Consider the following 17,977-nt stretch of genomic DNA (forward strand, 5'->3'; position numbering starts at 1 on the left):
GAGAATGGTGGCTGGCAGAGGGGGGAGAGGGGGCAGAGGATGGAGGCAAAATAGGCTTTTGTTTTCTTGACTTCTATTGTGAACATTTGGCATAATGCAGACGCCAATGTTGTTGTTGATGTTGTTATGATTGGCTCGCGCTCAATGAGGCCTGTGAATGAAATGTTTATTAGCCTGATTATTGGTCATGTACCAGTCGACATATACACCTCCCTTCCCCCTCTCTGTCTCTCTCTTCGCCGCCCTTTTTCTATGCCTGCTACCCTCTTCTCTCTTTGGTAATGCCTTTTGTCTAGTTTTGCCATTGATTTTCCCATAGGTCGCCATCACACACACACACAGAACTCACAAACACACATGTAGAGTGTCTGCAAGTCACGCACTTCCTGGGCCTGAGACACGCCCACTAATTGCAGTCACCCCGCTAGAGAGGGGAGAGGGCGAGAGCGGGAACGAAATGTCCAATGGTAAATTAGCAATTGTCGTTGTTCATTGCATTGACATTGCATTGCCAGCATGAAGAAGAAGAATTTTCTGTTCACTTTTCCATTTCTCATTTTTGTTCTCTTTTCTTTCCCGAAAAACAGCTGACAAGAGCAACAACAATGGAACAGAATGCATGGACTGAATTGTGGTTAGGCAGAGTAAGGAATGGGCAAAGAGGAGGACAAGGGGAGGGCAAGGGGAGAGTTTAAAATTCGTAGCAATTAGCACTCAAGATTGATGGCGCAATAAAGCAATATCAAATGGCACAGGGGAGCAAAGACAATTACATGCAATGTGCTTCAATTGTTAACCAAATGCAGTAGTATATTCTCACATAAAAATGGTGAAAAGAAGGCGTGGCTAGTTCTAGTATTCCAAGATATATGTACCTTGGAACTTCTTTCCGAAATTTGACTCGTGATAATTTGTTGCAACCTTTAATCACCTTAAAGAGCATTAAGCAAGCGTTTTTTATGCTTTAAAAAGAGAACGCCTATATAGTCATTCAATTTTTATTAAAATGGTCGAATATTTTTACAAATTTAAGGAATTACCGACTTTAATATACATATGTATTTCTTAAATATTTTTATAGTTTTAAATTGACTTCGAGAAGAACAACATATTTCGAGACCTTCACAAAAACTTTGAAGTAAAAACATAAGATTTGATAAAAATCAAAAAAGGGTATAATCACGTTTGATCCTTCTCCTTAAGGATAATGTATATGACATACAGAAAATTTAAATGTGAATACAAAAATAAAAAACATTTTTCCAACCCATTCCAAAAATCAATTAATAAGAGCCTTCAATGTATACTCCATTCAGATAACAATTCTATAAACTTCTATAAACTGCCTTTTAAAGCATTAGGAAAAAAGTAAAACCTCTCTTCGCATTAAAGTTATTAAAAGTTTCAGTTTACCAAAATCAAAAACAAAAAAAAGCTCAATACATTCCAAATTGATATTGATCACTTAAAAGACCTCAACTGTGGAGAACTGGCGCCTTTGTGGCATTAGGATCACTTAAAATTACGACTTTTATCTCACAGATTGGTCGTATAACAAATTCTTTTACTCCTCTGATATTAAATTGCTTCATCCTTTAATTCGACATTTATTTGATAGTATCCGATGGTGAACTACTTCAACATTTACAGCCCTTGAACTAATGAGCCTTGTCTGAATCAAAGTACCTCCCTCACACTCTCCCCACTCCAGTAACTTGCACTATTCTCAGGCCATAAAGCTACACACAATCACACACTCACACACACAAACACACACATATAATAAACAACAAGAAAAGTGCCTCATACTCCATTAGCGTCATACAATTTGTACCTACCGAAAAATCCATCACAACCGGGTCCCCCACAATAAAAACCAATTCCAATGAAATTTTTCATGCTACAAAATTGAAAAACAAGACAACGGGCCAAGCAAACAAATAGCCCCGTCTCTCTGGGCATTGGTTTCTGGCTATGGCTATGGCTATGGCAATGGCTTTGGTTCTGGCTCTGATGGAGCACAACAGCAACAAAAACACAAAAAAAAGCAAACAGAAGAGGGGTGGAGAGCCAACGCTGAGAGAGAATCTCGAGAAGCCCTTTTTATGGTGCAACAAATCTCAAGCTGAATGAAAATGCTGCAAAAGAATGACGATGACGATGACGACGACGACGATGACGGAGATGGAATGGAGATGGAGTTGGAAATGGAGATGGAGATGGAGACGATGACGATGACGACCAACGCAAAGTGGGAAACCGAACAAACAACGCGAAGACCAATACTAAAACCAAACCAAACCAAACCAAACCAAAACCAAGACCGAAGCCCCCCTTCCTGTCCTCTATCCAGGGAATGCGAGTGGCGATGGAGTGAAGTGGAATGGAAGAGTGGGATATGTATGTGTGTGTGTGTGTGTGTTTGTTGGGAAGACCATATTATTAAGTGTAGCCAGAAGCAATTAAGTGTAGATAAGCAAACAATAATGTTCCTAGTCACGTATCAACTTCTCCTTACCTACCACCCTCCTCCTTTCCCCACTCACTCTCCTTGACTTGGGACATTTTCTCACTTACAAAAGGCAAGAGGAGGCTGTGTATGAAACCTATGTATGTAGTTGTAGACCTAGTCCTAGACAAAGTGGTTGGTAGGTACATTGCTTGGCCCAAAACCCACTGTCCTGACTCTGACAGTCAACTGTTCAATCACTCAATATGTACCCACTACCTCCCCGGCCACCCCCCAAACACTCCACTCCACTCCACTCCTCTGTGTGTTTACCCAGTTCGCAGTTCTTCTACTTTGATACATTTAATTTCATTAGATGTCCTTGCCAAACGTATATAGTGTACATAGTTCAAAAGCAGACATCACTTGAATGGGGGGGCGGTGGAGTCTCAATGCGGTAGTGCCATTTAGTGTCTTGTCTTGAGAGCAAGAGCACGAGGCAGAAAGAGATCTAGGATGACATGTGAAACCTGAAAATGAAAGAAAATGAAAAATGAAACAAACTTGGGCCATGACAATACCAAAACGGTTTACAGTTCAAATATCTTTAAGGGATTTCAATTGTTATATCTTCGAAATGAAAACTATTTACATGAACTAAGGAACTTTAGCGAAAACAAAGTACTTACAATTAGCCCTCTAAAAAGGATTAATATGCTTTTTTCCTGAAGAATGTATTCTATATTGTTAAGGATCCACCACAACTGTACTAATGTGCTAGAGATTGTTTCCCCATCTCTTTAGTCCCGTTATAAGAACGTTTATTCAAGGATATTATATACATATATGTCCTCTCATTTAGACTCAAATAACTAAAACTAAATTATTAAACTTTCAAGCCAATTTGTGGGTTTCCTTATTGATGTGATTGCACAATGAAGTTTATTGTCAAGGTTAAGATCAGTTTTGTTAGTGAGTCTAGGAGCCGGCGTCTAGTCCAGGACTTTATGGAATATCCTTTATTGGGACTGGGTTCATTGCAACGGCAATACTTTTCGCATTGACTGCAGAATCTATTTGGATAGGCTTCATAGCGATATAAGGTTGGATTTATGGCAACCTGGCAACCAACTGATGGTGAATAGAAACAACAAAAAGTTTTGGCGTAATCTAGACCGAAATGTAAGAGAATAAGCTAATGGAAGAAAGAATTGTCTTCATTCATAATACGTACCCAAAAAGTATGGATATGGCGTACATTGATCAAACATCGCTGTGCCGATTGTACTAGTGCTGTATTCGTCTTTTGTTAGATATTTTTCAGTGACCTTGGCACCCTTCTCGCAGAAGTATCCCGTATAATTGCTTTGGCAGAAGACTTGCCAGTGCTTATTGCAATCAACGCATTGTCCTTTAACACCTGTAATAAGGAGTGAATCTAAAACTCTATTGATTTCACTTACTTTTCACTTACTAGTCGTAAATATGGTAAAAATTAACATAATCCGAAATGAAGAAATCATCGTGTCGATCAGAAATTTTGAAGCTAATGTAGACAAATGTAAGAAAATATTTGTACTCTATATCTTAATACTAATACTGTCAATATTTATGACAATTCAAAGCTTGCCGAGTTTCCCTTGATTGAAAATGCAATTCATAAGTATATGAATATCGTCTTGATATTTCCATAAGTGAAAACGAAATATTTATAAAATGATTTGGCACAAGGCACACCTACTCACCCAGTCCAGTCCAGTGGAGTCCAGTCCAGGTGAATGCAGTGAATGGAGTGACGGAGGATCGCGACCCATAATTAACGGCATCCGAATGACGTTTGCATAATTCAGACGATGGGCTACGTCGATGGTTTCGACTTTTAATGAATTCTTACTCGGCTGGCGAAATTCCCTTGAATTTGTGTGCTCATTATGCATCGTGGGCTGAATGTTCCAGGAAATCGATTGACCAGCGACCTTTAAGACCAGGTATACATACCTACATACTTTACATATATGCAACATATGAATGCATATATACATGAATAAATACATAAATACTTGCACATATGTGAATGTCTTCTTGTATTTGTCTCTGAAGTTTCCGTATAAAGATTTGCAATAATCATAGGAAAACAAAAACAATTTAGACCATCTGAAAGACAAAACCCTTTAAATATTTAATCAAGAAGACAATCAAGTCATGTCTTTGTGAAATGGTCTGCAGAATGGTTAAGTTAGATGCTCGGATAGTTAAGGTTCTTAGGAATTCGGATATCGATTTTTGTAGATTTCTGATTATCAAATGGAATTTTCATACAACTACGAAAAAGGATTTTGTAGTATGTATTAGAGTTGAGATACAATATAATACTAATGTTTTCTTTGAAAAAACTTTGTTCAAGCTTTGATCTTCAAAATTATATACTAAAACTGAAAAATCGATAGAATTATCCTCAATTAAATAATATAATGGCCAACTCAATTCAATGGAGGGCAAACAAAGTTAAAAAGGAAAAGAAGACCTATCACCTATTGTATGAAATGGAAAAGAAATCCTACAAATGTCTATAGAGAGATGGGATTGTTAGATCCAACTGTCTGGCTATACAATATAGAAAACTTTTCATACTAGAAACCATTAAATGGTAATAAAACCAAAAAAAAAAATTAAAGAAAAGATGAAGCAAAAGAAAAAGAAAAAATACATTTTCGAATTTACAATGAATAACTGAAAATGTGTGTGTGTTGGTGTGTGTGTGTGTGTGTGTGGATGGTGTGGAGTGGTGGGAGTTCTACGAATATCTCAAGAATAAATGGAACCCAACAACCCGACACATGAGTAGTAAGTAGTAGAAGTAGTCGAAGTCGAAGTTGTTGTCGTTGTTGTAGCCATCGTCAACGTCATCGAACTGCTTGCTGCTTAGGTCAGGCGATGGGCCACAGCTGATAAATTCATTAAATGCTTCACCGAAACCAACGAAACGAAGACGAAACTACAGGGGGGGACCAGGGGCAATGGGCAAAGGGACCAGGGACAACTGAAATTCAATACCTTTTTGGGGGATGATGTCTCTGATACCGAGTGTGTATCACTGTGTGTGTGTGTGCATACTTGGACCGGGTTATTGATGTTGCCTAGTGTCATTGTTGTTGTAGTTGTTATGCGGGGTTTCCTCTCAATGTACAACAAGAAAAAAACTTATCGCAGACATACAAATGATTTTGATTTTCATTTCATTTCAATATACCTAAATACCCTATATAAGTGCGGGTGTAGTAAACTTATTTATACTCTTCTTTCACCATACTGTGGGCCACTTAAAGTTGAATAACTTTGGCAATACTTCAATCAACGTATACACAACGATTTCCATTAAAATTGGGTTGCATTAACATTTATTGCTGATGGAGAAAAAAATACACCGAAGTTTTACCCTTTTAGTGGCCACCAGAGGCCAATTTACCTCCTTCCTTACTTTAACTGCCTGCCACAAAATGATTCGTTGTGGCACCGTTGAATCACTTTCGATACCTGTAAGTAACCGAGATGGTTCAGATGCCTGCATTTCACAGAGAATGTGTTAAATTTTGGCATTTTAACATGTTCAAATGGAATCCTAAGGCATTTTAGTCGGTTTGGTTTATTAACAATAACTGAATATCATTCTCTTCGAATACAAAAACCTTCTTTCTATCGGTCAAATATCGAAATCTAGGATCTCTATTAAGGAACAGCTCTATTTTTGGATTCGTGTTTTTAAATAACAAATTTGTTTTTAATCATCAATGAATTTCAAATACCGACAACTAAAAGTTTTCTAAGCAAAGGGGTAATATTTAAATCTGTTTCACATCATGGTTTAACGTGTTAATTATCCATATGCATATGATTCTCAGTAAATATTGAATCCGTTGATGTAAATTGGTTTATTCCCAAACTGCCTTCTATTTTTCCATCAATTTAAAGTGGCAAAGAAAAGACTTTGTTGATTTTAAAGTCATCAAACTTTAAATTGGTAGCCAAACTAAACAATTTCATTAGAAACTGCCAAGAAACCTTCGCCAAATTAAAAAGATATACAAATTTTCTGCCTCATAGTACAAAGCCTACAAAAGCTGGTAATAGGAGTAAGTCACACATGTAACTAGTAATCAACTTAATTAGTTATCACAGGCAAATGCAAGTTTGTCTAATCTAATAAGTTTTATGTTGCAATCTTAGTTGGGGAGATGAAGAAGGAATATTGATTTCTCTCAATGTTTCGACTGGGATTTATTTATCTCTAGTCCCATGAGAATAACCATGAAAATTTTCCATACTGACAAGATTTCAACTGGTTAATAGAAAATTCAAAGCACTTGAAATTTTTCATTTGCCAATATTAAATTTCACAAGAAGAGACGAATCGAGACAAGAAGGAGAAGAAGAAGCTAGAATAAAAACTGCACCCAAAACGTAGCACCGACTACTGCAAAGTCACAGAAAATTTACATATGAATGCCGCCTTTCCCGCCTTGCCTGCCTGCCTGTCTCCCTGTGACTCCTTTCCGACTTTCGTTTAAATCGAATGAAAGGCAACGTAGTGGAGATGTTGAAGCCGGAATCCGTGTGTATGATTGTCCTTCTCCGCCTCCACCTAACTCACGCCTCCGAATCTAGAGTCTAGTCTCAGTGTGCCTCGTGCGATGGTTGCTTCCACATTGTCGAGTATTTGCAATTGCTAGTGAAGTATTAATGGCAGCATTTGAATAACAATGCGAGCCGCCAATGTCGGTGCCTGTTGTCGACACCGGGGAGAGAGATGCAACGAAAGAAGGAATAGATGCTGGAGGAGGAGGAGGATGAGGAAGTCACTGTAGCCGAGTGTCGGGTACCCAGACAACGCATCAAGTGCCTCAATGAAAATCATGGCGAAAGGCTAATTTGTATTGCATTTAGGGTGAAAGGTGCCAAGTAACTCTATATGTCTTATTGAACAATTCACTCCCTCACTCCCCTCTCTCCGTTTCTCTGTGTTTTGCCTCAATTGAAATATTAAAGATTGAACATTTTTCGGTTAGGAGGGGAAATTTAATAAACTCTGTCAGTAAGTGAGCTCCCGCATTGGCATAAAACTTGCAGCAAACACTGTAATTGTGGTTTGGCAAAACGATGGACCGCAAAAGCCCCAAATACCCCAAAAACCAGAACTGCTTCCACACACACAGTGAGACTATCATGTTTTAACCAGAGAGCAATCCACTGGCATTGCCATTGTGGCCACCTGTCTCACGTGCCCCCATGTGTTGGCCTTTGCCTAACCGCTGGATGCGGAAGATTCGTATGTGTGGATTAAAGACAACTCGGCTGCACGTTGCCGTGGGGCGTATCGGGAGAGTGAGAGACAAGACAGCAAACCAGACATAGACACCAGGACTACAGGACACCAGTAAGGACATGAGGACAGGATGCAGAAACACACGGACTACTACGTACTTTGTATGTACTAACTAACACCGACAACAAGACAATTAAATTATGCAGGATTTTTCCAATGCACTTTACTCGACTTCACTCTGTGTCGGTGTGTGTGTGTGTGTGCGTGTGTGTATCTCTGGGCAAAAGATTTTACCAAAGATTTTGCGTAAATTGATTTTAAATAAATTAAAAGTTAAATATTGACAATGCTCCCCCATATCTTTCTATCAATCTCTCGGCATCTCTCGACATGTCTCTCCAAGTCTCTCCAACTGTTTGCAAATGTATATCAGGTGCGAAATATTTTATTTAACATTTTTTCTCAAATATTTATTTGCCCCAACATTTTTGTCAAAGACAGACAAATAAATTTTTACATAAATAGAATGAAAAAAAAAACACAGATAAAAACTTGATATGCCGGATGGATTAAATGAAAGGAGCAGAAATGTAAATGTGTGGATAGATTGCTGCAAATTGACAAATACGACAAATTTTAAACCACAAAAACACATATTATTTATTTTTTAACAAAAGGAAATCCTTAAAAGTTAAATTGAACATCACTAAGCAAAGGATTCAACCTTAATATGGAATGGATTGAAATCGTTCTGATAGATTATCAAGCAAGAAGGAGTAAAAATTTCACAAATTTATTTATAAATCCTTTACTTTTAAAAACTAGGAATAAAATTGTTTTATGTTCAATAAATAAATTTTCATCTTATTCTCAATTGATTTATTTAACTTAGAATTAAAGCATTAAGGCTAACATTCATTTAGCCATAACTCAAAAGATTTCAAATAAAAATTATTTTTATACCTTTGTCTCCACTTCAACCTCAATCCATTTTCTGGTAATTTTAGAATCTTTTAAACTCTTTTTAGCCTTTCCTAGGATCTCAGCATCGATTAATAATTTCTTGTAGTAGCTTTCAAATATATTTCTCCTGGCTAAAAAGAAAAGTTTATTTTTATGCTGCTGCCCCCTCTTTTTTTTTTGGCTTTTGTTTTGTTGTCTTGCCACAACCAAGTGTTACTCATAGTTCACTTTTCAAGAGAGCCTTCAGGCAAACCAATTTGTAAATCAAGTTGCAGTCATCTCTGCTCCCCCCCCCCCCCCCCCCATTCCCCATCCGTCCATAATATCATCCACATCCTCCCGTAAGCCTATGGACATATAGCTCATCCAACCTTCTGCAATGATAAATCATCTTTTGTAATTCAGTTTTCTTTTTCTTTTATTCCCAGTTTTTTGTTTTTTCGGTAAGCGTTTCTCTCATCATTTCTTTTATTTTGTTTCTGTTTTTGTTGCTGCCGCCGCCAGCTGCCAGTTGCCAGTTGCCCTCTTGTTGTTGTTGTTGCTGTTGTTGTTGGAGGCAACTCACCTTGGGCGCACAAATTCGTAAATTTCAATGTAATTTTATGATTATGACCGCACGCATTTTGATTGATACTTTAGCACTACTTAAAGGCCAATGGCCTGCGATTGAATTTCCTTTCCTTTCCTCGGAATGATATTCCAGCGAAATTCAATTTTATAACCAAAATGCATCAATCTTTTCGAGACTGGTCAGTCATTAGGCCATGCAGCGCTAACCAAGTTGCAAGTGAGATGCAATCAGTTGATTGTGCGATATCTATGCAACGATTAAAAGTATTTATAACTAACTGCCACTGGGCGTGGCCAATGTCCGGTGGTGGTACTCCTTCTTCTTGTAGAAAACTTATTTTTCTTGCTCTCTCTATCTCTCTCTCTCATTTTGTATGCCGTTCGGCATTTCAATGTAATTATTCAATACATTTTACGTGCGTGGAATGCCAAAAAACTATACATTTGCCACGCCCACACAGGATGTCTATGAACATGACTATACCGTTCACATCATTAGAATATTGTGCACAATGTGTCGTTGACTTGGTCTCATTCTTCTTCTCCAGGCTCTTCGCCCTTCTTGCCATGGAGTTTTCCTGGCGCACTTTTGCAATTTATTAAACATTTTATTGCGCCCCAAGGCGTACTTGCCTACCAAAAAATAAGGTAAAAAAACACACACAAAATACTTTCCAACAAAAGGACCAAGAAGAAAAAAGTAAAATAGTCAAATATACATTCTCACATCTACATATACATACAAAAGTACTAAAGAAACGGACAATTAAAGGTAGAAACCGTTGGTAAGGCAGCCAAAAAAAAACATCTTCAACTTCAATTTCGAAGGAGGAAAATGAACATGAGTATATAGAGTTTCTCTTTTTGTTAAAGTTAAATATTTGTGATTTCAATGCTATTTCTTAAAGTTCTTAGGGTAATATCTAACTATATAACTTTTACTGTTATGTGCCCAAAACATTTGCATATCTACGAATTTCGAGGGCGGATCAATTCATAAATTGAATTGGATTCGGCAACAACTTGCTTCTATCCTTTTGTCACGCCCTCGAATGTTTATGGCTTTGGCATCTAATTTGCTTAGTGTGTGTAGAAATGGTAGAAAATATGGAAATACCGTAAGATAGCCGTATAATTCGTTTAAAGTTCTGTTTCTTGTTTCAGTTTTCTCAAGAAATTCTCAGCTAAGTCTTCAATTCGGGTTCGCAAATGACATTCTTTTTTGAACTGTATAGATTTGATCATTTTTTTTATTTAGACAACTAAACTGAATTCTTTCTATAGCTACTATGGAAACCATTATGTACAGACTCTACAGACAGATTTTCAGTGTTGTAGAGTCTGCACCTGCATTTCTAGAGAGACAAAAGGATGAGTTCCCTCAAAGTGAGTAGATCAAGCAGTTTGATTGAGGGGTAGATTGATTTCACTTCTTCTTTTCCTTTCTATTACCAACAGTTCCCAATTAATATTTATAGCAGAGTGTTAACTCCCCTCGCCCCCTCTTGAATGTACTTGTCGCCCTCCCCGTGTAATAGCCGAGCTAAGCCCTTCTGATCCTACACACACACACACACAGAGACAGTGACTCAGTTTGGACTCCACTTGCAGTGGGTGTAGCTTGTATACACACGCATGCATGTATTTGTGTGTACCTTTGCGGAGTGTAAACAGAATGTAGGTCTTCCAGGCGAATGGATGCATTGTTGGACCTGGCATCCCTTCTCCTTTCTGTCTTTTTTTTCTTCTCCTTCTCCCTCTGTTTCTCTCTCTCTGGCACCCCAATTATAACACGCTAAACAATAAAGAAAATAATAATAAAACTTCAGGACACACACATGAACATGTCTGGTTTATGTGTGTGTGTGTGTGTGTGTGTGTGTGTGTATATCTATGTCTTTGTTGAAGCAACCCTCGCTAATGAAGCTGCAGTTCTTCACTGTTTGCACACGCAATTTGCCTTTATCCGTTTGCCTGTTGCCAGTACTGGGCCTTGGGATTATTACCAGCAGCATGAGCAGCAGGAACATCAGTAGCAGCAGCCATGGGCAACTACTAGACGGAAGGGAAAGTGTACATGTAGGCATAGCATATGTAGAGAATCCTTCGAATATTTAATACCCTTTAAACAAGTCTTTGATGCCTTGCCACCTTTCTTCAAACCTATTACTCTAAATTAGTTAAAACAAAAACATAGATAGTAAGGCATCTTAATTAGTTAGGAAGTATATACCAATGAATGGAAATAGATGCTACATTTATAAAAAGAGGAATCCTTATCAAGAAACGAAAAGGATATCGTCCCTTCGACTTCTAAAGACAGATTTCTATGTAATTGTTAAGTGTTCCATAAATGTATAGAGATTTGCCCCATAAGTTTAATATATCATATCTATTGGTGATGGATAGTTCCTGGAGACTTTCCTAATTAGAGCCTAAGTTACTTTAACTGTCAAACAGTTGGCCATTCTTCTTATTTCGTTGCATTTTTTTTTTATTATAAAAGCTTATGGCGATATTCACTATATATTCCATTAACCGATTCCTAATCCTCATCTGATGGTGCTCCTGGTGCTGCTGGCTGCTGCCTGGGCAACCACAGTAGGGCAACATGTGCCGCACCGCTTGAGTGGGAAAGAGTGAGATGCATTGTGTTTGCTGGGAACAAATATACACACACAGAAAACTACAACAAAAACAACAACAACAGGAATAGAATCACAGCTGCTTCACTGTGTGGGCTGCCCGTTGGCATTATTTGATACCCTCTCCTCGAAGGGTATGCCAAACTGTTTAACGGCAAATTGCCTCTTCAACTGAGTGAGCATCCATACAGGCTATAAACTAGTCGAGAGTGTTTTTGTTTTTGTGTTTTTTTTTCCATTATTTTTCTCGTGCAACATAAAAACGCACCGCCGCCGCCTGCAGCCTGCCGCCCGCCGTCTCACTCTGCACCGCTTTAACATTTGTTTTGACATTGTTCCCGGAGTTCTTCGTAGCCATCTCTAAGTCTGTCCCTCCATCTGTCCGGCAATCAATTTTTTTTTTCTTTCTTTCCTTTGCTTCTCTCAGTTTGTTTGTTGTTTGCTGTTGCATTCGCTGCGCTTTTTTTCTGTCGGGCCTCGTCGCCTCGAAGTGTAAAGTTTGAAATTAGTTTGGAAAAGTGTCTAAAAAAAAATTACAAAAACATGCACACATACCATATACATAGACACACACACACACATAGACACACACACACACAATAGAAGCAGGAATTCATGCGGCGACACTTTTTGTCAACACGAACACAAGGAAAGTGCTTTAAAAAGTAAAAGATTGAGTAAAAGAAGCGAATGAAGTAAATGAAATCTTCGTCCCCTGGGATTTGGGACGCTAAAACCAGTTGGGAATTACATCGATGTCGCTGATAATCGACTCACAATGAAATGAAATATGTGTATGGGAATATATATAATTTATGGTGTCGCAGATGTTCTTTTAACTAGTCATTTAAAAATATCTTTTAAAATGATTTTCCAATCCAATGTTTAGATTGTTTTGTTTAGATTCTTATAAGTGGCAATTAAGTTTGACACAAGACAAAAGATATGTAATATAATTCAAATCGAGAATCGATCAAATCGTTTCGTTTTGATCCTTTCCAGTGAAGGAATCAAGGCGCATAATAAATCATTGTATTAAGTTTATTAGACATGAAAATCTGAATAAACCCCAAAAATATTATTTCAAATCATTATAACCGATTATGTATTAAACTTACTTTTTTTTCTGTGTATTAGGTAGGTTTTAAGTCATCTCATTCATTTTGTTTAATGTCAACAAGTCAGTTTTGTGCGATTGATAAGGGTTTCCAATATATTTTGTAAATACATTGTCACTATTTCTTTCCACACACACACACGCACACACATGAATGTTGACAGGATAATGGCAGCGAAGCACATAAGATACCCCATGCCACATGCTGAGAACTGTTTCGGGTGTTAATAAAAATTTAATTTTATTTAATTTAATAAATTTAATTGAATGCATTAAACAAAACGTTTTATGTTCTTATTGTTGTTGGCATAGTAAAAGTGTGTATGTAGTTTTTGTCATGTTGAAATTAGCATACGTAAATCAGACGATAAAAACCCTAATCAAAAAACACAAACGGACGTCGCACACGTCGCACACATAATTCATATGAGGGGGGGGCGGAGTCAAGCCGAGTGTGTGTGGGGGTGGTGGGGCCAGGCAACCTCTTTCAGTTGTCAAAAACAGTTTATAACGCCTAGAATTATGCCACACATAAATCAAAATTGACGCATAAACAAATTTTGAGGAGTGTTCCCCCTCCCCGCAACCCCTTCCGCACCACACACACACACATTTAAAAAAATATGCCAAAATTATGCAAAAAATTGCGTAAATTGTAAGCCAGAGTCAGAGCTGCTGCTGCCTCTAGCCTGATCAAAGTGGAATTGATGATTGTTAGAAGGGGATTTCTATTTGAACTTCATGTGTGTGTGCTTTTGTTTCTGGCAAAGCCCCAGAATGGAAGAAATTGGGGTTTATAATTTATGGTAGGGCCAAAGGAAGCGAAGGCAATTTTCCCAAAAAACATTTTCAATTGTCCTTCGTCACGCTTCACATCCGTTGAAATGTCATAAATTGCAAATCTATTTTGCAACATTTATAAAATTTTCAACGTTTCTTAAACTAGATTTTAAACTATTCTTTATTTGAGCTATTTATTATTCTGAAACTAGTTTAATACAGCTAAATTACTTTTGCCATTTTCGAAAAATATAATAGAAATTATTTAAAATAAATTAGTATTAAAATTTTAGAAGACAAACAAGGATAACTAAGGTTTATGTGGTTTTAACTAGAAAGAATGAAATATGAAAGAAAATTCCAAATAAATAGTAACGCTTTGTAAGAAAGGGAAAGGTTTCTTGGTAAGGACCAATCAGGACCAATCCTACAAAGTTTTCTCTGACGTGTTTAAATTTAAACTCTCGCGTGTTTAGTATTCAATTGGTGATGATAAATAACAGACTCTAGTTAAAAGTAAATAGTGACTACTAATCATGAACATTTCGTTTAAGTTATATACTTTCATTAAAGATTAACAGTGAATAAATTTTTGAACCGATGTTTGTGAATAAAATTGAATTCCACATTTGAAAAAAGATGTTTATTAAGAGCCTAATATCAAAATATTCTCTTCCCCTAGAAGCAATAATTTCACTTTCTCTAATTAAAGTTGGCATTAGCAGATTGCCACATTAAAATGGAAGAGAGGGGGTTTGACCCATTCCCCCCTCCGAAGTCAAATGTTGTGGTATTTTCCCCTTAACCACAGTGTCCCCATAAGAATTTGAGACCAAGTCGTTGACAAATTTATAGCAAAGATTTATGCAGCAAATTAAATACGTTTTGTTTCTTCTTGCGTTTCTTTTGGTTTTGTTTTTTGACGCCCGGAAAAACGTCTAAAAATTAGATAAACATTTAAGCCAAGGCAACAAAACGAGATGAAAAGTAAAATAAAAGCGAGCCAGCGCGAAAAAGGCAAAGGGGAAGAGAGAGAAGGAGTAGTAGTAGCAGAAGGAGCATCAGCAGACGCATAACGGGCAGAAGAGATGATGGAGAGAAGAAGAAAGGGCAAGGGGTAAAAGGGAGGGAGGGCAGACTACGTGACCATAACATGAACTGCCTGTTACCGTCTCTGCCTTGTGGCACAATGGCCCCCCCTGTTCAGTGTCTGCATGCCACCCGCCTGCCTGCCTGCCCCTCATCCTGCTGCTCCTTCACACATTTTGCGGGTTCTCAAAGTGAGGACTGCAAGGACGGGCAGCGACGGCGGTGGCGACAAACAGGAAATATTTAACGTGCCAACAACAAAAATAAAAATAATAATAATAATGGGCAGAAAATGTAGGGAATAAGCCACAAGCCAGCAAGAGAGGGATAGAGAAAGAGAGAGAGCCATTCGTGGGTGCAACGCGTGCAACACGAACACACGAGAGATGCCTCTTAGAACTGAGTTGCAAAAACGGGGAATTTCTTGTTTACCACTCTCTCTCGCTCTCTGCATCTCTCTCACTGACTGAGGAAATTCTCTCAATTGGAGTTGGCATCACATGTGTTCACAGGCGGTTGTTTGTGGTTCGAATACTCTATCCTTGCCGAGAGAGAGGGAGAGAGAAAGAGAGAGAGAGTATTACATGGTGGGTGTTTTGAAATATTGTGGGATATTTTTTTTTGTACCGCAAAGAGCGAGACTTGTTTGGACTTGTCGGTCGAAAATTTCAGTCAGCCATTTTCTCTTAAACGCGACGGACGTCGAGCCTGCAAGTAGCGGAAGGAACGCAAAACGCATAGAAGCGCGTTGCGTTGGGAATTTTGTTGCTTCTTTTTTGGTCGGATAATTTATGTTTCGCGTGTCTCCCTGTGTCTCCGCCAGTGTGTGTGTGGGTGTGCGTGTGTGTCCGAGTGTATGAGTGGATAATTAAAACAACAACAAAATAGATGATGATAAAGAAAATGCTTTAAAAAAGGCTTCAGAAATTTATCTATAAAAAATTTCAACTGTGTGTGTGTGTGAAAAACAAATATTAAAATCTCCCAAAGGATTTTGGATACTTCAGCAGCAGCAACGACAACGACAACGACAACAAGAACATCACGGACTAACTTTAAATGTTAGTATATACACCAGCGACAGTTAAAGTTAATACTAAGTAAAAATAAGTGAAAAAGGCAAAATTAAAGTTAAAGCGGCGATTACGTTTACACAGCAAGTCGCGTGCATTGCTCCCTCTTCTTCTGGCTCTTCTTCCGACTCCCTCACACGTTTGCGCATGTTTTTCTCCTCCACCCCCTTTTCGTTGATTTCTTCTCTCTGCATATGTGTGTGCGCCTGCATTTTTCTATTCAATTTTCTGTTTCTTTTATGGTTTTTCTTTTTGTTTTGTGTGTGTTTTTTTTCTTTCGTTTGCTTTTGTTTCGTTTGGAAAAAACTATTACAGCATAGTTAACATTTTACATCACATAATAACATACATAGATACTTAAATGTCTCTCTCTCTCTCTTTACGAGTGTGTGTGTGTGTGTCTATGTCACATTTTGCATTTGTTTGTGTTTGCCCAAGCAAATATGCAATGATTTTTTGTTGTTCGCGGCTCTCACTCTCGCTCCCACACTATCTCGGCCTTCCCCGGTTGCCCCTCATCCGTTATTTCATTCATGCCTTGCAAATGAAGCGTGCTCAATTGTGCGAGTTCTTTTCACGTATGGTGAGGAGTAGAGTGGGGGGTGGGGTGGGCTAAGGAATGGTGGTGGGTGGGTGGTTGTTGGGATACAAAGGCAACTTATGGCGGAAGTGGAAGTTGCCTTCGTGTTGTGCGTGTGTGCGTTTGTGTGTGTGTACAAGCACGTGTGTGCTTGTGTGTGTATCTAATGGGATTTTCTAATAAAATTTAAATTGTTAGCGCATTCTATGAATTTAAAATACATACGTACATCTATTTATATGTGTGTGTCTGTGAGAGTGTGTGTGAGTAATAGTGCATAATTCAAGTCAAAATTGAAAATGAATAAATTAAAAATTTACATAAAATAATCATGCGAACTAATCTTGACCGGGAAACATTGGCCACAACAAATTAGCCTCTAATTGAATTTAAAAACCATTTCTTAAGCGAGTGAAAAAGAACATAAAACATAAACAAATGCCGGCGGCAAAAAAAGAAATTGTTGCAATTGCAGTTTTAGCAATTCTATTTAATTACAAAAACTACGATCCAAGTTGAATTGCATACCAATATTTATGTTTGAATGTATTGAATTGATTTACATTGAAATTTGTATCGAATTTTTGGTAACAAATTAATTTGATATGACCGAAGTCATTTCTGGCATCGGCTGAAGTCACTGCCGACAAGCGGCTAACCTTTCTAACGGTATTAATCAACTGCACTGATAAGAAGGAATAGTAGATACATACCTGTGTGTTCTATGGGATACCACGTACATTTTAAAGATGTTTACTTTTTCCCCTTTTCACAGGATTACCTGGAAACAGGGTTCGTTAATCCAAAATACATTAAAGTAAACATTTGTGCCTTGAACTTGCACTTTTCTTGGTAATAATTTTGTGCTCTTTTAATCGCCATTCCTTCAGGTGAACTTCTGTGTGATTGCCTTAGTCTGTTACCTGTTGGAACAATTTCCACAAACTTAAATAATTTTGAACAACTTCTTTATATTCTTACTGACCAATTAACTAACTTTAGAAAGCAGTAATTTTGATCAATTTAAACATCAATTGTGATGACATTTAGAAGCGTAAATAAAATGTTTATCTGTTTTTGGTAGAACAGTTTCAGCTGTTTGGGAAACGTTTTCTTTCTTATCGACAAAGATTTATGTTTAAGCCATTTAGTTTACAGTCCGTTTAAATTCTCAAATTTCAACTACTTTCCAAAATCGTTTAGGCTGACATTCTCTATGATCAAATTTCGTAAATGATATTAATTTTAAATATGTTTTAACTTTTTTGGGAAAAAGTCGTAGCATCTACCACAAATGCATACTAGGGTTTAGATCGTGTTGAGGAAACTCATGAAATGAATCTCTGCGATTTACAAAAGAAAATGACTTAAAGAAATATTGTTTTTAATTT

General features: G+C 37.6%; 2 protein-coding genes across 2 annotated transcripts in view; one reads left to right on the forward strand and one right to left on the reverse strand.

Annotated features, from left to right (window-relative positions):
- LOC6639727 (zinc finger protein jing) overlaps positions 1-17,977 on the forward strand; it is a 154,657-nt gene that overhangs the window by 128,455 nt on the left and 8,225 nt on the right. The gene's annotated exons all lie outside the window — the stretch shown is intronic.
- Positions 3,254-4,043, reverse strand: LOC26530250. Its single transcript, XM_023181855.2, has 3 exons — positions 3,924-4,043; positions 3,684-3,869; positions 3,254-3,619 (listed from the first exon to the last, which is right to left on the reverse strand). Exons 1-3 carry the CDS (start codon positions 3,970-3,972, stop codon positions 3,366-3,368), a joined length of 489 nt encoding a protein of 162 aa, XP_023037623.1. The 5' UTR covers positions 3,973-4,043; the 3' UTR covers positions 3,254-3,365.

Source organism: Drosophila willistoni (assembly GCF_018902025.1).
Source record: "Drosophila willistoni isolate 14030-0811.24 chromosome 2L unlocalized genomic scaffold, UCI_dwil_1.1 Seg196, whole genome shotgun sequence".
Lineage (NCBI taxonomy): Eukaryota > Metazoa > Arthropoda > Insecta > Diptera > Drosophilidae > Drosophila > Drosophila willistoni.

Coding starts and splice junctions, on each gene's coding strand:
- LOC26530250 (XM_023181855.2), bottom strand. CDS start 3,972: ATGATTTCTTCATTTCGGATTATGTTAATTTTTACCATATTTACGACT. Junction 3,870..3,923: donor TTTTACCATATTTACGACTA/GTAAGTGAAAAG, acceptor TCCTTATTACAG/GTGTTAAAGGACAATGCGTT. Junction 3,620..3,683: donor GCCATATCCATACTTTTTGG/GTACGTATTATG, acceptor ATTTCGGTCTAG/ATTACGCCAAAACTTTTTGT.